This window comes from Eurosta solidaginis, chromosome 1 (genome assembly GCF_040869045.1).
Source record: "Eurosta solidaginis isolate ZX-2024a chromosome 1, ASM4086904v1, whole genome shotgun sequence".
NCBI lineage: Eukaryota > Metazoa > Arthropoda > Insecta > Diptera > Tephritidae > Eurosta > Eurosta solidaginis.
Window position 1 is genome coordinate 384,759,026 of NC_090319.1, and position 21,954 is coordinate 384,780,979.

The window sequence follows — 21,954 nt, forward strand, 5'->3', positions numbered from 1 at the left end:
TTCCGTGTGGTCATCAAAGAAATTCTGTAACACTATGGACACATTCAGTCTATGTGAGGTCTTCATTGACCGACCAGTTCAACCTAACCGAACAGTTGGAAAAGGTGTTGTCAAATGAAATTATCTATTCGCACAGTCAGATACTATATTTTTTTCTGCCGACTGTCTTTCAAGCCAGCAGTCCTTCATAAAACGTTTGACAACTGTTAAAATGTATTTGCCTTTCGCATCGCAAAACAGAGGACCTAAGAGCTCGTCTTGCTGCTATAGTAACAATAAAAAAACATCTTCGTCTGTGATGTAGATTTGATGTTTGATATTTGCATGCTTATTGAGATCAATCTTCGGCAGAGGGTTTTCAAGTGCAACTCGTACTTTCATGTCATGTTAGCTTTTAATACTTACGGATAAGCATGCAAAGGCTGTTATGAAAGTGTGATAGTGCAAATCGCTAGCACGACACGGAGGTAATTCCTAAACGTGGTATATTTCGAGCGTACTGGTGTCATGTCCAGACCGCCATGACTTCGGGGAGAGTTGTATGAAAGGAAGCGTAACACGTTCGTACAAGAATTGAGTTCCTTCCCTGCCAGTCCTATTCCGATTGCCGCCCGACAAACTCAAAGCATCAGCACTCTAAGATCCAACACTCTTCAAGCCTCTGTTAGGAGGTTATCTTACAAAAAAAGGTCGAGTGTCACATGAGCTCGCTTTGAAAGAGGCAATGACCCCACCTTTGTTATTGCAATCAGTCCCGTTAAAAAAACCTCTTTTAGGACTTACAGACCAAGCAACTTCGAAAATGTTTAGAAGGAGCACCTGCAGAGGAAGCGGAGCTATCCGAAATTGCTGCGAATACGCTGGATTATAATACTCACTCTAGATTATAATACTGCTTTTTATTACTCCTACCCACTGGAAACTCAGGGAGAACTTCCACAATCGATATATTCTGCTCCATTAGGGTGCCTGAGAGATGTGAATGGGAGCTGGGTGATGACGAGTATCTTAGGTTTCTAATAGATATAAATTTTCCGGATGCTCCACTTTCGCAAGAATTCGGTTGACTATCGGCGATTGCTTGTCTGAGAGGAATGTCATCCAACCTTCTTAGGGGAGAGCCAGCTTGCATAGGCCAGCTTATTGAAAATGTCTGCGCTACTTAAGAGGTCTTTGGAGGCTTCTTGCAGCTAGGTTAGGTTAGGTTGAACTGGCCGGTCCATGAGGACCTCACATAGACTGGTTGAGTCCGTAGTGTTACCAGAAGTTTGTTTTAACGACCAAACTGAAAAACCCTATTAAAAACCAGGACCTATGTTATAAAATAACTCCGTCCTCTTGGCAAATACTAGAAGCTTCCTAGGACTTAAGCCACTTGCTGCTTCTAGATCTGAGAGCTGTATCACTCCTAATAGCTGGAGTATAAGCCTGGCAAGTGCAGGGCACGAGCACAGAACGTGCTCGATCGTTTCCTCCTCCAACCCGCACTTCCTACATCTGCTATCACTGACCAAGCTTAATTTAAAGGCATGTGACGCCAGAAGGCAGTGTCCAGTCAGAATACCCGTCATGAGTCTACAGTCCTCTCTTTTTAATGATAGAAGCAACTTTGTTAGTCTAAGGTTGTAAGACCTACACATAATCTTCGACACTTTACAGCCCCGCGCTTGAACCCACGCCTATCCCGCTTGGTCGATCATGTGCACCTCCCGCCTTCGCTTAATCTCTCCCAATCTAATTGGGACGTCTACGGAGCAAGCTTCAAGGGATGCGCCCTTTTTAGCCAGTTCGTCCGCTTTTTCATTCCCATCTATTCCCATATGCCCTGGGACCCAATATGGAAGTATGCTTTTCCCTGTCCCGATTCTCTACAGAGGCTGCTTACACTTTAACACGCATTTAGATGATGTGCTATGCGAGATTATTGCCCTAATTGCTGCTTGACTGGCAATATAAAAGTTAACACGGTTGCAGCTTAAGCTATTCTCTTCCAGGGTTTCTACTGCTTTGGTTACGACTAATATTTCCGCTTAGAAAACGCTACAGTAATCCGGCAGCCTGTAGGATCTGCTTATTTCCGGATCAGCGCAGTATTCCGCAGATCCTACTCCTTCCACTACTTTGGAACCATCGGTGTACACATGTATCGCCTCGTCCGCCATTTGCGCACCCTTGCTCCAACCGTCCACCTCTATTGTGGCCTTAAGATCTCCCTCGAAGCGCAGATACGGAATCAGGTAGTCTGTTCGTCTTGTGATTGATGACGCTATACTACTATGGCCATATGGTCGGCGCTCAAGCTGCCCCGAAGAACCGAGACTGGTCGCGGTCGTTAATGCTCTGTTGTTTGCTACCAGGCCTACAGGTGGAATGTGCAAAATGGCATACAGTGCAGCCGTCGGGGTTGTTTTCTGGGCTCCCATAATGCTAAGCATCGATAGTCTGCATACCCCCTCTAATTTTTTGAGGTATGTTGTTTTTTGTGTGGCTTTCCACCAAACAAGAACTCCATAGTATAGAATAGGGCTTAGAATCGCTGTAAAAACCCAATGAGAAAGAGAGGGCGATAGGCCCCACGTACACCCCAGCATTCTGTAAGGTCACCCCTCCTAACTTAGGCGTGTTTCAATTTGGGACCTTGTATCTCTTTGTAAACAAGACCATATCCGTCTTCTCCGCATTGACTTTCAACCCGAAATTAGATGCCCAGGTATGAATATCCCGAAGCGCCCGATGCATCAAAGAACTAATCGTTGGAAGGCACTTTCCTCTTATGATAATTGCAACGTCATCTGCGTAAGCCGTAAGTTTTACCGGTCCCTCATCGAATTGCCTGAGCAGTTGGTTGATGACCAGCGTCCACAGCAGAGGTGATAGCACCCCTCCCTGCGGCGTGCTCCTGTCCACTGATTTCGTGGCCTCGTACAATCCCCATTGTGATGTAATCTTTCTGCAATTTAACATGCAGCGGATCCATCTGATTAAGGCAGGATGTAATTAAGACCATCCATAATCGCCCATTTTGCAACATTACTGAAAACCCCGGCAATGTCCAAGAAGACTCCTAGAGCATACTTCTTATATTCCAGGGATTTCTCTTTGCTCATTACCACCCTATGCAATGCGGTGTCTACCAACTTGCCTTTGGTGTACGCATGCTGTGTTGTGGAGAGCAGCTTTTCATCCACGTTGGACTTTATGTACACATCTATCAGCCTCTCAAAGGTTTTGAGCAGAAATGATGTTAAGCTAATGAGTCTATAGTCTTTGGGATACACGTGACCGATCTTCTCCGCCTTTGGTAGAAAAGCTACACGAGCAGTTCTCCAAGAGTGCGGTACATGATTCAGTCTTATGCACCCATCGAATATTATTTTAAGCCATTCCACGACCGCCCTACTTGAGACTTGTAGCATGGCCGGGAATATACCATCTGGGCCCCGCGATTTAAACTTAGAAAACGTCTTCACTGCCCACTCGATCTTGGTATCGGTCACCGTGTGAGTGATGTCTGCTGGCTCTTCTAAACCGTCTCCCGATGGGAAATGTGTATCGAGAAGCACCTCAAGGGATTCCTCACTATTACGTGACCATTCCCCGTTCTCTTTCTTTATTAGTCCCTGGACTATGTTTCCCTTTGCTAGGACTTTTTTCAACCGTGCTGTTTCGCTGGAGCACTCTATGTCCGAACAGAAACTTTTCCATGAGTTTCTCTTCGCCCTGGTAATTTCACGCTTGTAGATCCTCAGTAGATCCCTGTACTCGTCCCGACACGCTTCGCTTTCCGCGGTCTTTGCGAGCTTAAACATTTCTTTTACCTGTCTTCTTAAAAGACTCAGCTCATTGCTCCACCATGGTGGCTTTGCTTTTCCTCTGAATCTTCTTAGAGGGCAAGCCTTGTTATACGCAGTCATAAGCGTTCTTTTTAGGAATTCATTCGACTCCTCCAGTTCCTCTACATTAGCAACCTCTTTGGGTTGTCCCAGTTTTGTTTCTACATGTTTCTGGAATTTAGTCCAGTTCGTTGACCTAGGGTTTCTAAAGGTTCCTCCCTTCTCTACCCTCTTTAGGGGGATGCTGAAGCTGATATACGCATGGTCATCCAATCATACCTTGATATATTACGCTCGGAGCTCAATGTAATATCCAGAACATTGCTGGATGTTGGACCAATGTATGTAGGGACATTTGCCCTGTTGGCTATCTGCAAATTGGTTTGCAGGATATAACAAAATAGAGATTCGCATCTCTCGTTCGTATCTGCTCCTCCCCACGCATTGTGGTGCGCATTTGCATCTGCGCCTATGACCAACCGCCCTTTGCGCCCTTCCTCCTGTACTAGCCTTTTGCACTCCATCGGTGGAACCTCCGCAGCATGGGCCATGAAGCAGGACGCCAGGATAAATGCTTGCTTATTATTTTGCTCAACGGCCACCGCTACGAGATCCTCAGTGTTGTAATTAGGCAGCATATATGAATGCAGCTGTTTCCTTACCATTACTACAGCTCGTACCCGTCCTTCCGTTTGCGCGTTGTAAACGCCAAACCCGCGTGCGTTAAGTCCAGAAACCTTTCCTCCCGATGAGAGCCACGGCTCTTGGCCACGTCAAACGAACCCTCCTCAAGGGTTAGGAGTTCGCTAGACGCCACTTTACTGTGTTGGAGGTTTATCTGTAGGACTCGCAGCACCATTGAGCTGTTTGTCCCCCTCCAGCACCTTCGTCTTGACGTCGTCGTCCTCCCCTTGCCCTTTTGGTTTAGAGTATTCGAGCCCCTTTCAGCCTCTCGTGACTGTTGTGCCGGGTGTTCCTCTGTGCGAGTCACAGCACCATTTAGCGGTTGGTCCTCTTCTAGCACGTTCGTGGTGACGTCGGGGACCTCCACCTGTCTTTTTCCCCTTAGACTTTTGAGGTCCTTTTCGACTTCGCCCACCTCTAGCGTGTTAGGGTTTTTATCCTCGGGACTTCTTTTCGTGAGTCGCATGTAATTTTTGCCAGTGCCAAAGACATTTTGCCAAGCTGCGTGTACAAAATATTCTCCGGCTGCTTGTTTATTTGGAAGATGTAGAACTGACCATGCTCGGGAGGCCGAGATACAGTAAGTACCTTCCAATCCTGTGTCGGTATGTTCGGATTCTGATTCTGCAGAAGTCGCAGTGTATCCTCCGACTTCATCTCGCATGGTATCCATACCTTAACTTTTGGTACCGTGGGGATTTGCGCTTTATCCACCACCTCAAACCACGCGCTCGTGCCTTGCCTTTGGAGGTTTGGAACCACTTCCTCCAGCCACCGCAAGCTCGCGATGTTGTCGCACGCTACCATCTTCACACCATTATACCATCCCCCCAAATCAAAGGTTGGAAGGGGCTTACTTGGTTGTTCCCGCATCATCTTAAGCATTAAGCTAATAAGCTCCCTTTCCACAGATCTCCACCTTTCAGTAGTCATTTGTCCGAAAGGACTGCTACGATCAACCAGCGCCACAGTCAGTGACTGCTTTGCCACATCACTCATCTTCTCGGGAAAAGCAGGAGTCTTAGTGTTATCTCCCTTTGGCACATCCGAGAAAGCCGGAGTATTAGCGTTAACTCCTTCATTGAATCAGCACTACTCTCGCTCCCCGAGTCCGACGCATCGCTTAATTCGTATTTGTCGTCCTTGGATTGCGACTCAGTCCTCTTTACATCGTCCTTATTACAATCAGGTAATGAGTCGTTCATCTTGGTCGTACGACCACCTGCCCGACAAGGCGGACTCAGCGGTCCAGTATTATATACGGCGAAAGAACCGTCCGCCACAGCAGCGCCCCTTACTGTGGTAGGGCCATAAATACTTCCCGAGGTGGCCCGGTATCGGGAAGGCTCCGTTCGAATACAGCCGAATTTATCCCCTGGCTGCAAATCGTCCAATAGACACGGTCCGTATAACACCCTGGATTGGGGGTTGGCAGCTAGCTGACTTCCGTTTTCGCCAAACATCTGAGGTTGCGCTCTTCTTCCAAGTCAACGAGCATATGAAAGTCACTTTAATTTCTAAGGCGGGGGAAAGTTCTTACGTGCGAGAACGAAGAGAAAGGTGATAAAATTTAGGCTACAGGTGATGTTAGGTGTTAGTTTAATGTGGAAGCCAAGGCTACTAAGGCTTCGACTGCTTCGTACTGCAGTCGAGGATCAATTGGCAAATAATCGGCTTCGCTCCAAACGCGCTACGATGGCTGGATGACATGGTGGGCAGCAGTATCCAAATCTGTACTTGGAGCTCTGGTCTGATCTGACGTCGCTAGCTACTTCTTTCTCAGAAACGGTGGAATGATCTTCGGTGATTGGAATACGCGGTGCTCTAAATACAATGCTGAATCTTTACCTGGTGTACACCGTGGTTGTTCTTCCAGGAGTCCGATCATTAAAATGCCTTTCGGGCGGAGGTCGCCTTTATATGAAATGCTAAGCTCTGTCATGGTTAGGTAGGGATTGCTTGACGTCACCCGTCGTGGCATCGAATTCTTTTTTGATAATATCATGAGGGTGCCACAGGTCATAAGGGTATTACTGGTATCTGTCACGCTGATCTCTGGATCCGGACAGGAACTTGAACTGAACGTGGCTACCCAGAAAGACTTTGATATTCCGCTGGTCATTTACTCTATGTTTCTGGATAGGTGGGCCTCCAATACCTGTGACCCCCTCCCACCCCAACGATTTGTTGTTGTTGTTGTTTGTGACGATAAGTTTTCTCCCCGAAGGCTTTGGGGAGTGTTGTTGATGTGATGGTCCTTTGCCGGACACAGATCCGGTACGCTCCGGTAACACAGCACCATTAAGGTGCTATCCCGACCATCTCGGGAACGATTTATATGGCCACATTAAACCTTCAGGCCATCTCTCCCTCCCCACTCCCAAGTTCCGCTTGCGGTCGCCAGAGCCTCGTCTGTTAGTGAAACAGGATTCGCCGCGGATAGGTGAGGTTGACAATTGGGTTTTGAGAAGCTATATATTGCGCTGCCAACCTGAAAGGGTTGCGCTACACCGCCCCTTTAATCTGGTATTTTAGTCGCTCTTACGACAGGCATACTTACCGCGGGTATATTCTGACCTCCTAACCCGCTGGGACAAGGAACCCGCTGGCTAGAAGGTCGCATGTGGTCATACCAAATCGTTCCCAAGATGGTCGGGCTTGATACCGGAACGTACCGGATCTGCAACCGGCAAAGGGACATCAACATCGATAACACTCCCCAAGACTGCGGGGAGTATGCTTATCGGTACAACAACAACAAGAAGCTGTGTGCCCCAACCATTTCAAGGGGTTGCCAGCGCAATTTAAAACTTCTCCTACCCAATTGTCAACCTCGCCTAGCCGTGGCGAATCCTATTTTAGCAGCAGGGGCTCTGGCGACCCCAAGTTGCTCATGGATCTAGGGGATGAGTGGGCGGTATGGCTTGGAAGGTTTCGTATGGTCATACCAAATCGTTCCCGAGATGGTCGGGCTAGTGCCTTAGTGGTGCTTGTACCGGAACGTACCGGATCTATATCCGGCAAAGAACCCCCAACATCGATAACACTCCACAAAACCTTCGTGGAGTGTCCTTATCGGTACGACAACAACCTCTGACCTAATGTGGTGTCGAAATATTTTTAGTCAGTTGTAGACTGTGGCTGCGTGGCGAAACGAATTCGGGTTTACTAGAGTTTGTTAATCCATTGTAATTATAATAAGTCTATACGGTGCGTTTTAATGCCCTCGACAAATACAAGTATTTCCTTAGGAACGTATTCGAGTCTCCGGAGGAAATATCCAGTGTGAGATGTCCGTTGACTGTGGAGCTAAATTTTTAATGCACTTAGCATTCCACTACACACAAATCCTTTTGGGAATGTCTTTATAGTTACAGGAAGAATAATGAGATGATAATCAATTCTAATACCATATGAAAAGCATTGTTTACTTAAAGTTATTGCCTGCCGAATCGACATTCAAAAATATATTTCAACTTGATTAAATACCTAAATATTTTTAAGCACATTATATATATACTATATGTACGTAATTACATTTTCGAATTTCTTATACTTTGAAATTCACAAGATCAACACAATAATATTTACTACATTCGTTCTGACCATTTTAAGGCGCATCTTAATACACACTTATAATATTTTACTATCTAAAGTTTAACATAAATATTTATGTATGTCAACACAATACATACACATATTCATACATATATACATAATCTTTATATGCATGTTTTTGTACGGAAAAGTTTTAAACTTAACACACGTTGTACGAACATTAAAACAAGAAAGTATGGACTTAATATGTCTTAGATTTATAAACTTATATAACACTACAAAGTTTATGTAGATAATTGTAGTTAAGCACAAATGCAGAGTCAATTTAAGCAAAATGACACTTTTTAAAAGTCAAACCATACATGTTAGCTTAATCTAATATTACGACGAAATGAACGGCGAATTTGCTCCTGCGTTTGCTCGGAGCTCTGCTCATCATCATGGCCATACTGAGAACGGAATAAGAAAGACGTTTAGTGTGCTTAAGCATAAAGAATATAAAATTATTTATTACTTGGCAAAAGTTTTGTTCCAACAACTCAATGGCAGTTAAACGATCTTTTGGATCATGTTGCAAGCACTTATCGATAAAATCATGTCCTTCTTGCGACAGACTTTCGGGCGCTTCAGGCTTCTCACCCATACCCACTTTAAACATAATTTGGAAATTCGAGTCAAATTGTGCCCAAGGACGCTGTATTACAAAAAATAATAATTAAACGTAGAGAATTCAAATAATTCAAGGTTTGTTCAAACTTACCTGCCCCGCTGCCATTTCAACTACTACACAGCCTACAGACCAAATATCAGCAGCGCGGCCATGTCCGTCACTACTTGTTTTTGTGAAAATCTCCGGTGCCATATAAGCTAAATAGGTAAAGAGTAAATAGCTAATTCTTTAACCAGGTAATCATGTTTTTTTTCGTTTACCTTGTGTACCCACATAGCCTTGTAGTTCACCTGGTACTGTTGTATGCGCCTGTATTTTCACTGCTGAACCAAAATCACCCAACTTCAGGCAGTTACTGCCATCAACCAAAAATATATTTGCAGTCTTTATATCACGATGTACAATACCATGCCGGTGTAGCTCGGCAACGCCCGATAGCAGTTGTAATGTAAATCGGCGTATTAAGCCCTCTGGCAGGCCTCCTGATAATTCGACCAATGCTTCTAAAGTGCCTTCTGAACAGAGTTCCATAAATATAAGAAGCTCCTCCTACGTATAATAAAAAAAATAAATTACGAATTTTTGCTAAAACTTATTATCAAAGTTGTCGTACCTCAACAAAGTGTTAAGGCGAATTCGGTGCAAGGCGATGGCATGCCATAATCTGATTATTTGCCCTTGCCATTTTCAAAGAAGCAAGGCGAATCCATACAAGGCAGGTCTAATGCGGCAGTTACCCACCGACGTGTGTGGTACGCACGGACGTTTGTCGTACGAAACACGTTTGACCGAACCCTCAAGCCCGTAGGAATAAATGTGTGCGTCTGCGTACATGTACATAACATATTTGCGTCTGTATTGTTTACAGATAAGCAATGTTGCCATTGACCATTTTGCATGTATGCTTATGGAAACATCAACTTTTTCCAATTTAATTTTTGATATTGTAAAAGGCCGGAATAAATATTAAATAAGTATAAATAGATTACATATTTATAATCTGCACTTTTACATAATTATTTCGAATTATTTTCACAATTTTTCAAACTTTAATTAGGTGCTTTTGCATAAAATTGCAAACGATCAAAAATTAGCGCACAAAAGTTTACTAGGCAACTCTGTCTAGTGAGAGAGCGATCAGCTGACACGTTCCTACGGAAAAAATCAAAATTGTTTTGATTTCTACGTTCCGGGCTACGTACGTACGGGCGTTGCACGTCGGTGAGTTTTCGTTTACATTGCACACTCATAAGATAGGTCGTGTCAGCTGACACGTTTTTGGTACGTACGTTCGTAAGTAACTGCCGCATAATTCAGTACCAGGTGTTGTTATCCCAACAGCTGATTGCTTCTTCTTGATCATTTTCCGTACAACGCCTTGTACTGCAACATGTCAGTTAATCGGAATCAATCAAGGCGAATCTACATCACAACAGGTGGTGGCAAAGCGAATTCAATCAATTCGCCGTTCAGAAGAATGCCAAGTCCAAAGAAAATTTTCATTAATTTCGATTAACTGACATATTGTTGTACAAGGCGTTGTATGAAAAATTATCAAGAAGAAGCAATCAGCTGTTGGGATAACAACACCTGATACTGAATTTGCCTTGGAATCAGTGAAAATTTTCTTTCAGAAATGTCAAGTGAAAAGAAAATTTTCATTGATTTCGATTAACTGACATATTAGAGCACAAGGAAAATAATCAAAAAGAAGCAATCAGCGATTGGGATAACAACACCAGGAACTGAATTCGCCTTGGATTACAAGCGTTGTTATCCCAACAGCTGATTGCTTCTTTTTGAACGCCTTGCACGTATTTTTATAGAGAACGGCAGATCGAGCGAAACTGGAGACATCTGAAGTGAAAAAGTAGCCAACTTTCAACTTTTGTTGGAAGCAAAGCATAAGAATTCAACATTTGCTTGGTAAAGGTTGCTTTCACACTTTGCAACTGAAACTATTTTTACACTCGTTGGTACTTTTCACACAATTATCACAGTTAGAAACTGCAATTTAACAAATGAATAGGCCAAAAATATGTTAGAAAGTATTTTTTTTATAGTGAGAATCTTTATAACCATGCTTCGCGAAATTATGTTTGTGATTGGGCGAAGCAAATTAAACTTAATTTGCTAAGTTTGAAGGTCCTTTATATTTCCAAACGCAACATCTTGCGTGATTGTGGCGGTGTAACTGGCATGCATAAGATCGCGTTAAACGCGTCTATGTGAAAAATTTGAATGCGGCTCGGCCTTAAGATTTCGTGGAATGCATCTATATGAAAAAGTTCATAGTGGCCCGCCCATTATTTGAAATCAATGCAAATTTTCTTTTGACATGACATTCTTCTGCACGGCGAATTGGGTTGAATTCGCTTTGCCATTACCTTGGATAGATTCGCCTCGTTTTGATTTCACATCGGCGAGTTCACACCAAGTTCAGACGAAATTTGCCGCACAGCAGAATTTCAAATCATAAAAAGTAAAGGTGTCTAAGTTCGGGTGTAGCCGAACATTATATACTCAGCGTGAGCTTCAATTGCACATTTCATTTCAGATAAATTACTTTTCTGCATAACACACGGCACCGCCCGTTTAAAAAAAATTTCTCCCCATTTCCTCTTAAAATAAAACTTGGTAAGTAAAATATCATTGGTTCAAAACTATTTTTTGCTAAGTTATAGCTTATTATTCTAGTCTACGACCGTTTTAAACTTGTCTTATATCTAAGTTGCCGTGGCCTTTAACCGATTCGGTCCATTTTTATTAGAAATATTTTCTGCTATAGGGAAAATATGTGTAAACAATTTTAATTTTTCTTCGAGTTATGGCTACCGAAACATAGAAAATTGCTTAGTCCTAAAAGGGGCGGTGCCACGCCCTTATTTAAATGTGACGTTTTTCCTGTTTATTGTTATAAATCTACTTGGAAAATGAAATACCATTATATAAAGCTCTTTTTCGCGGGGATATAGCTTATTTTATTCGTCCACGACCCTTTTAAAAATCCTTTATATAAAAGTGGGCGTGGTCCTTAACCGATTTCGTTAATTTTTGTTCAAAGCATTTCTAAAAGTAAAGGCAACCTCTCTGCCGAATTTTGTTACGATAGGTTTAACAATTTTTGATTTATGATTAATAATATTTGTAAAATTGATTTTATCACAAGTGGGCGGTCCACGCCCATTTTAACATTTTTTTCAAATTTTTATCTCAATATCAGTATGAAATGTGCCGAGGCGGATTCAATGACCTTACGGAAGGCACGCTCCCCTTGGCGGGCATCAGTCGGGATAGGGAGGGCAGCAAAGCTGCTGTCTGTTGCAGATTTATATTCTTCCCACTTTCCTTTTTGAAGTTTATGAAAGTGCGTTTTTCGGTGACGATGAAGTCGGCGGTACGCTCGAACGAAATAAGTATGGGCAGGTGGTCGGATGCCAATGTTACCATCGGCTGCCAGTTGACGCAGTTTACGAGTTCTGCGCTCACGATTGAGATATCTGGCGAGCTATGACAGCTTCCTACCATACGCGTGGGGGCGTCTCCGTTTATTGTGCAGAACGTCGTTTCTTCTATTTGATCCGCCAACATCTCACCCCTACTATCCGCCCGCAAGTTTGAATGCCATAGGTCGTGATGGGCATTGATATCGCCTAAGATAATGCGATTGTTGCCAGTGAGTAAGGCCTCGATTTTAGGGCGGTATCCACTGGGGCAACAGGTGACAGGAGGGATGTAGATGTTGATGATTTCTAGATTTGCATCGCCTGACCGGACAGATAGGCCTTGACGTTCTAAGACATTGTCCCTGCGGTCGATGCCAGGATCAAATATATGATATTGCACAGAGTGGTGTATAATAAACGCGAGGCCGCCTCCATTTCCGCTCTCGCGGTCCTTCCTGTGGACATTATACCCAGAGCTGGTCTGCAATGCAGATCTTGCTGTGAGTTTAGTCTCTTGAATCGCAGCAATGCGGATGTTGTGCCGCTTCATGAAATCGACTATCTCCGTAATCTTCCCAGTTAGTCCATTACAGTTTAACTGCAGAATTCTGAAGTGCATGAGGGATGACGCCGCCACTCTAGGGGTAGGTTGTGGAAGGCCAGGACGCAATTGCTGTTGTGGCCTTGGGACTGGGCGCCCTTGGGCAAGCATTGGGGTACCCGGATGATTTGGGTTTGCGACCTGGCAACATGGCGCGATGAAACCCGTCGAGGGGTTGCCGTCGCGGAGACCAGAACATCTAGGAAAGTGGCACCACCCAAGGCAGGAGCTGCATTGAGCGGATGTCGCAAACCTATATATTCTGTGCTGGCAGACGGTGTAAACGGAGGGAGGGACTAAGAGTCTGTTTCCCTGACCTGCACGATTGCTGCCAGAAAAGAGGGGGGAGAAGAAGACGGGGGCAGGGGCTGATGCTCAGCATTGCGACCAGCTCTACTACGAAGGTAGTAGTTATGAGTGGTATCAGCTGTTTGAGTTGTTGGCGCCGTGGGGCGCGAGCAGCAGCGGGTACTTGTTGTGGCTTGCTGAGCAGCGAGGCTGCTGGAAGGTAGTAGAGGGGCACTTAGGTGTAGACTACGGGACGCCCTTGGGCGTGAGCAGCAAGGAGCCACAAAATATTTATAAAAGTTACGTGGACGTCGGGTTTTGGGACCAAGCCCAGAACAACCTGTCCGATGCAACCATCCCTTGCACGAGACACACTGAACAGAGTATGACCGTCCTAAAAAGATTCTTTTCTGGCAAATGCAGCAAAACCATTTCTCAGGACCGGGGTCAGGAGACGGACCCGGATTGGGTTCGATACCTTCCCGGAGTAAGAGAATATGTAGCAGTCCTGCTGCAAGGAGCTGCTGGGAGGATGACAATTTGTGGGAGGGACGAAACAAATTAAATGGGGTCACACTGAAATGACAGTCCTTGGTCGGGAAAAATCCCGAGTCGCTCCGGTACATAGAACCGACTGCCTTGGGAAGCGCCTTTCATCGTTTTAGTGCGTCCATTAGGGTTTGTCAATGCCGGTGTTTTTCTTGCAGGTACTTTTGATTTCGTTTAATTTGGCCCATTCGATCCATCAACCTTTTCCTTTGACTTTCGGGGTCTTTGTCGAGTCTTCTCCATCATTACTAGATTACTACTGAACACTTTCTCCAAAGTGAAGTTAAAGTGGTATATCCTGGTTCACATAACGCATCATCCTTCTCTGCATATCAATCTTGATGTCATGGTCAACTAAGAAGTCTACTCCCAATATGACTTCATCAACGATCTCCGCCACAACGAATTTGTGTAGAACTGTGACCTTTCCAATTAAGACTTCACATATCACTTCTCCCTGGACTTGGTTATACTCGCCAGTGACCGTACGCAACCTTGCTCCAGGTAACGGTTTTACTCTCCTGTTGACCAAGTCAGATCGGATTAAGGAATGAGATGCGCCCGTATCTATAGTCAGAACACGTTCTTTGCCATCCACATTCCCTATGACGGTAAGACTGCTCGATTTTCTACCAATTTGCGACACAGATATCACATTCAATAGATGGAGCTAGCTCTCGATCTCTACATCTTACTTGCTCTTGCTCATCCCCTCCAGCTTTGTTATTAAGACCACCCATGCTGTTGAAACCACTAGGATCAAGATCGCAATGACGTGCAATGCGACCGGGCTTCCCGCATTTGAAGCATTTGATAACTCTTTCACTCCGCTATTGCGATCTTTTCAGCGCTTCCAATATTGCGTCTACCCACTCTGGCCTTTCTACTTCCACACGGCGTGCTTTGAAAACTGGCTTCCACAGAAGCGACGCTGTTTCCTGAATCAGAGCATGTGATACCGTTTCTGCGAATGTTGGCTTTGGGTTTGCGTATGTAGCTCGCTTTGTTTCGACGTCCCGTATGCCATTTATAAAGCTCTGAATCTTTACCCTTTCAGTGTATTCCACGGATGCGTCCGCATCTGCCAAATGAGCCAACCTTTCAACATCCGAAGCAAACTCTTGCAAAGTCTCATTAGCTTTTTGGTAACGGTTTTGCAATTCTATTTGATATCTCTGTTTCCTGTGTTCGCTTCCGTACCTTTGTTCTACAGCAGCCATCAATGCGTCATAACTGTTGCGTTTGTCCTCTGGAATAGTCTGTAAGATTTCGGCAGCTGGTCCTTTCAATGCTACGAAGAGTGCAGCAATTTTATCTTCAGCATTCCAGTTGTTCACTGTTGCGGTCTTCTCAAATTGTTGCTTAAAGACCTGGAAAGGAACAGAACCGTCAAAGGATGGTGTTTTTACCTTTGGATTACTCGCTGAAACTGCTCGGCGATTTAGTTGCAATTCCTGTATACGATCTTTCAAAGCATCCATCTCGGCCTCCATTTTATCTTGTCGTTCACTAAAAGCCTCCAGCTGCGATGAGACTTTTTTCCTGTGCCTCCAGCTTCGTTGAGATACGCTCTTCCTGTGCTTCGAGTTGTAATGTTATGCGTGCCTCTTGCTCTTTTAATTGGTCTGCAATTTGTGACGCCATGTGTGTTTTCGGTTCATCCAATTGTGCTTCAATCTTCGATGTTATTCGTGTCTCTTGGGATTCCATCTTGGATGTTATATGGTTCTCCTGCGATTCCAGTTGGGATGCCACTGTTGATGTTTGTGCAGATATTGCAGCCAAAATCGTGTTCAAGTCTGTGCTCGTAACTGTCTGCGATGTTTCGTTTTTCTCTTCAATTTTTGTTGTTGTCTCGTCGGCATCAAGATGAAAGACATACTCTTCCACGTTAATTCCTTCTGCTTCCATTGCCTCTCGTAGTCGTGCCTGAAGTTCGAGTTTAATGCCGGTTGTATTCAATCCACGGCTCTCCAACTCCTTCTTCAGTTGCTGGATCTTCAGTTCACTCCACTTTGCCATGTCCAAGTTGTATTCGAAGTCTTCGGAATTTATTCAACAATTCCTCTTCTGAACCCATTGTAACGAATTTACTGCAAATCCTTTTATTTGCAACCTTTTGCTAAGTTCGAATCACTAAACTGTTGAATAAATAACTCCAGTATTTAATAATGCAAAATGGCCTTTGTTGGGAATTGCGCTGCGGGATTCCCCCGGGCCCGGGGTTTCTCAAGGGGCCCGCGATTTAGTGGTACTAAGACATTTTTTTTTAATTCAGGAGAGTCTTTAGTTGTTCCATGTGCAAATTTTAAGCCGAATTTCAAAAGCAATGAAAATTGATAATGATTTTGTGCCTGGGCCTGAGGAGACAATAAAAATATCAAACATTACATATTACATGAATCCGAAATGGTAAACTTTCGTGGTGACTCTGTTCAAAAAGTCTTCCAACAATACCACCAACTCTGTATCAAAATCCAGATTATTTAAACGACTTTGATATCGGTACCGTGAATAATGAGTTTTTGCGATCTGAAGAAGTCAACGAAATAATTCGTCGAGGTCATCAAGTGTCCTGTTATTTTTCCACGTGATTGTCATGACCTCGTGGTTAAATAGAATCTTGCCAAATGGAGAGAAAGTGGAGCGTGACTGGTTAGTGTGGAGTGCCAGTAGCAATGCTTTTTATTGTCTACCATCTCGTCTGTTAAGCACCAATACTTTATTAAATCGACCTAAAATTTGTTGTGCGGATATTCGAAATTCCAGGTATGGAAGAAGATATACGATAAACTGCCATCATACGAATATACTCAAGATCACATTTAATGCTATATTCAACGGCGATCTTTACAAAATCTAATTCAAAAGGAGGCTACAATTGAAACACTTATCAGTGACTAATGACTAATGAGCTAATCACTGAAACTTAAAAGTGGAAAGAAATTTTTTATAGAATTTTGGACACTATCTACTAGCTTTCACGGTGAAGGTATATATCTTGGTGAACGAAACGATGGACATTTTTTGGGCATCTAAGATTTTATAAGCCATTATGATCCGATACTTAGAGATAATTTGGAGAAAGTTAGGATTTCACATCAGCAGCACAAACGTTTACAAGTTCACTATCTTTCCCCAGACATTCAGAACGAGTTTATAGAAATTTGTGCAAAACACGTGAGGAAACTATATTAGATCAAGGTAAGAAAGCCAAGTATTTTGCTATTATCGTTGATGCTATGCCTGATGCTAGTCACGTTGACTACGTTCATTTTGCGCTAACTCCATTTCAATTCGAAAGCAACAAATTTTACAATTCAAGAACGGTTTTTGGTTTTCGTGAATTGTAACCAAAAAACTGATAAGAAAATCGCTGATCTAGTTTGCCATGCTTGATTGAAGATTGTCGTGCACAAGGGTACGATAACGGCGCCAATATGAAAGGAGCTTACAACGGAGCTCTAGGTCACATTCTGGACAAAAACTCGAATGCTGATTACTCGCTTTGATGCTGCAGAATGTTGTACGGCTGCAATTACTTTCTTCGGAGTTGTATAAAAATAGTTTACTATTTTCAGCAGCACTCCACAGCGATGGAATATCCTCAAGAAAAATGTACCGAACTCTCTTCATGTCTTTCAGCCAAAAGCCAAATTTGACTGCGCAAGCATACGGAGATGTTACCGGCATTCTGAAGTACATCAACAAGTTAGAATGTATCTTGCTGTCCTTAATTTGGTTCAAATAACTGACTACCATTAATGAAAGAAACGTGGTCCTCCAAGCTAGAGACGCCACCATAGATGTTGACGTCCGACATCCAGACGCCTTATTAGCTGACTTGAAGTTGATTAGGAACCAATAGGAAACTATTTTAAACGAATGCAAAACAGTTGCTATTCAATTGAACAGCTGCCCAAAGTTTCCGGACATTCGAAAGAGAAAATCCAAAAGACGTTTTGAATATAACGGAAATGGGATGATTACGGATGATCCAGTCTGATTTTAAAAACAATACATTCTTGGTGATCGTCGATTCGGTAATCACTGGCATTACTGAACGATTTGCAACTATGAGAAATTTGAACGAGACGTTTTCCTTTTTGTGACAATTTGAGGACATGGATGAAACTACGGTTCGGGCGAGCGGAGCAAAATTTGTCGAAAAATACAAGTCGGACATTTCTCAAAGCTTAGAATGCGAAATAATTCACTTGAAACACATTTACGAAGCAAATTTTGATAAAGGTCTGTCACCATTGGAATTGCTAAATGTCCTCTATGCTCAAAATCTGTATACAATTTTCCCCAACATTTGTGTTGCTTCACGTATCTTTTGATCTATACCCGTCACTGTAGCTAGCGCAGAACGTTCCTTCAGCGTCCTTTCAAGAATCAAAAACTTTCGTCTAAAGAGCGAGTTTTAGGACTTGCCATGCTTTGTGTTGAATCCGTTTTGGCAAGACCTTTAATTTTGATATTATTATAAAAATTTTGCAGCTCTTTGATATCCGAACTTTCTATATTGAATAATTAAAATTTATAATTATCATTAAGTTTATCAGAAATGTATTAAAATGTTACCAAATAACTAGAAAAGATTATTTGAAACAATATGTGGCTGTCAAAACATAATTTTATTTCTACGTTACAATAAAATTGTATAAATAGTAAATATTCTGTGTTAATTTTATTGTCAGCTCTTAGTCCAAACATCATTTAGTTGATGACGCAAAAATTTTTTTTGATGTAATCCATTAATAATGATTCATGAATGAGACGTCATTAATTCAAATTAATCAAATGTATTAGTGAATTTTTTATAGGGGGCCCGTAAATTGTTTAGACCCGGGCCCGGATTTTCTCTCTATGGCCCTGGGGCTACGTATTAGGAAAATTTCCTAGACCGAACACAAATACACAAGAATGGGATGAGAAGGATGCCGAGGCGCAAGCATTCATAATGAAAGGTTTGGAGTTAGATCAGTTAAAGTCTATAACTGCACAACTGCAGCACAGATGTGGTCACGTCTTCAAGTGGTTCATTCAGAAAAAAGTGACCAATCCGCTCAAATTTTATTAGAAAAATTTATTTATTGTATGAGGATGAAAATGTGTCTAATTTTATTGCTAAGGTAACCTCGCTAGCACAGCGGTTGAAATACCTGGACCTTGAGCAAAAAGAACCCATGATCATAGCAAAAATTTTAAGCGGCTTACCACCGAAATTTGACCATGTGAGGACAGGTTGGTGTGCAGTACCACGAGCTGAACAAAATCTCGATCGCCTCACTGATCATCTAATAAATGAAGAGTCTCTCATTAATTCACGTTCAGCTGAAAACAAAGAAACAAAAGCTGCATATGTGCTTCAAGGCAACAAGGGAAAATGGCGACCAGGGAAGTGCAACTATTGTGGCGAACAAGGGCACTGGGCAAGGGAATGCTACAAGCGGCAACAAACGGGTAAATAAAAAGGTCGAAATGAGAGGTCCGACAGTCATTCTATGTCAGTTCAGAAGGAAAGTACAACGAAAGCTTCGGTTAGTACGGTAGGTCCATCAGCAAAGCATTTATTCGTTTTACATTCCAAAAACACGGAAGGGAAAATCAATGATGAGTGGTATGCAGATTCGGGTGCTACCGATCATATGTCATTTCAAGAAGAACTTTTCCATAACTTCAGATCCCTTTCAAAAGGTGCGTGCCAAGTTAAAGTGGGTGATGGAAGGAAGTTGGAAGAGAAGGGCATAGGTGACATAAAAGTTCTAACAGGGGCAACTAAAGAGATTTGCTTAATTAAAGACGTTTTGCTTGTGCCCGGTTTGGACAGAAATTTTATATCTGTATCCAGAGTGACAGAGAAAGGTATTAAAGTAATTTTCTCTGAAGGTGGAAAGCTGGTGCACTTTGAGAAAAATCTGTCAATTATAGCTAATGGAGAACGCGATGACAGGTTATACAAGATAGATTTAAAGGCCATAAAAGAAAGCGAATTAAACGCGGCATCAACTTCATTGCGTGTATAGCATGAGCGTTTAGGGCACGTGAATTTTGAAACTCTCAAAGAAATGTCGACCAAAGAAATTGTAAGAGGTATTCACATAGAAAATATAGGTGTATCAAATCCATTTTGTGAGGGATGCGTCTACGGAAAACAGCATCGCTTCAGTTTTCCCAAATCTGGTGCGCGACGTGCTACCAAAGCTGGTGAGGTTTTTCATGTTGACTTATGTGGTAAGATGAGTACGCTTTCAATAGGTGGAGAAAATTATTTCATGCTATTTAAAAATGATTTTTCGAGACATAGTTTCGTTTATTTTTTTAAATATAAAACAGATTTTTCAGTCAACTTGATGAAATTCTGTACAGATGTTGAAGCAGATGGGCATAAAATCAACCGTTAGCGATCTGATGGCGGACTAGAGTTCTGCAACGAGTCTGTCGAAAAATGTCTCCTTAAAAAGGGCATAAAGCACGACGTAACTACGCCAAGAGCTCCTGAACAAAATGGGTTCATAGAACGGCAGAATAGGACGGTAGTTGAAGCCGGGAAAGCAATGCTGCATATGAAAAATTTGCCTCTACATCTATGGGCAGAAGCTACAAATACTGCTGTATATTTGAAGAACAGAACGGCATCAGATGTCATTGGCGGTGCGTGAGAAGTGGTTTGGAACGAAACCATCGGTATAACATCTTCGTGTTTTTAGCACTGAAGCTTACATGCATATTCCAAAGGAGCAACGAACCAAGTGGGAGAAAAATTCTATCAAGGGTGTGCTTATAGAGTTTACGAGCCACATGGAAGAGATTTTTATCAGACGAGATGTGATGTTCAACGAGTGCCATGACAGCGTGCATGAAGTGAGAGAACCGAAACATGTTGAGCAAGAAATCAAGGTAGGCAAACATGACTGTGAACAAAAAATTTACAAAAATCCAAGGCTTCCCATTCCTCGAAGCCCATACTTAACACGAAAATGTAGCCAAGAGGGCAACGAAATTACCGATAAAAAAGAGACAGTGGGAGAAGTGTGTATAGCTGAAATTGAGCCAACAAATTTAGAAGAAGCTTTGCGTTACGACGAAGCAAATATGTGGCTTGCTGCGATAAATGAAGAAATAGAGGCGTTGAACAAAACCAATACTTGGACGCTTGTACCCCGCACACTGGACATGCACGTAATTTCAAATCGCTGGGTGTTCAAAAAGATATTTAAGGCAAATGGAGCTGTAGATCGTTTTAAAACCAGGCTTGTGGTTAGAGGTTGTGCACAAAAATGTGGTGTTGATTACAAAGAAGTGTTCTCACCCGTTGTACGATACGATTCAGTTCGAGTCATTTTAGCTATTGCAGCAGCAGAAGATTTCGAGATTTTTCAATTCGACGTAAAAACCGCATTTTTACATGGTATTGTAGAAGAAACAATTTACATGGAGCAACCATATGGCTTTGAGAAGGATGACCGGGTGTGTCTATTAAATAAAGGCCTGTATGGTCTCAAGCAAGCATCCAAGCAATGGAACAAACGGATTGTTGAGTTTTTACTGGCTTATGGATTTAATCAATCTATAGCAGACATATGTGTTTTTACTTATAACAAAAATTCTATTTATTTATTCATGGCACTTTATGTCGATGATGGTTTACTTTGCTGGAATAATAAGACATTCATCGAAAGCTTTTTGGTAGATTTGAATGCAGAATTTGAAATTGTTTCCAAGGAAGCAGAATTTTTTGTAGGCTTCCAAATTTTGAGAGATCATGATAAACGTAAACTTAAAATTTTTCAGAGTTCATACACCAAACGTGTATTGAAAAGATTCTTTCCAGTTTCGATACCTGCGGAACCAGGCATTAAATTTTCAACCAAGGAGATTGAGCAACAAAAAAACTAAAAACTTTCCCTATCGCGAGGCCATTGGTTCACTTATGTACATAATGATTATTACGCGACCTGATATTGCATATTCTGTTGGTGTGCTAAGTAGATTTATGGAGCAGCCTACTGACATTCACTGGAATGGCATTAAACGAATTTTCAAGTACCTGAAAGGTACACAAGAGCGAGGTATAGTTTTTGCAATTGGTACACGTGATACTAAATGAAGTTTGTTCGACTGGGGAGGTGATGTTGATACTCGACGCAGTACTTCAGGTTGGATAGCCTTTCTCAATGGAGGGCCAGTTGCGTGGAGTTCCAAAAAACAGAGCGTGATGGCTACTTCTACTACTGAAGCTGAATTTGTCGCTCTTTGTGCAGTAACAAAATTCGCTGCATGGTTACGCAAACTGTTGGCAGACTTAGGGTACAATCA

General features: G+C 42.6%; 1 protein-coding gene across 2 annotated transcripts in view; it reads right to left on the minus strand.

The window, feature by feature from the left end:
• Positions 1–7,940: 7,940 nt before the first annotated feature.
• Positions 7,941–21,954, minus strand: part of Mekk1 (mitogen-activated protein kinase kinase kinase 4) — an 85,234-nt gene continuing 71,220 nt past the window's right edge. For both annotated transcript variants that reach the window (XM_067763292.1, XM_067763293.1), the window contains exons 11-14: positions 9,006–9,294; positions 8,836–8,942; positions 8,590–8,769; positions 7,941–8,524 (exon numbers count right to left, since the gene is read on the minus strand). In XM_067763292.1, coding sequence (XP_067619393.1) covers positions 8,441–8,524; positions 8,590–8,769; positions 8,836–8,942; positions 9,006–9,294 — 660 coding nt within the window. In that variant the 3' untranslated portion in view covers positions 7,941–8,440. The remainder of the gene's footprint in view (positions 8,525–8,589; positions 8,770–8,835; positions 8,943–9,005; positions 9,295–21,954) is intronic.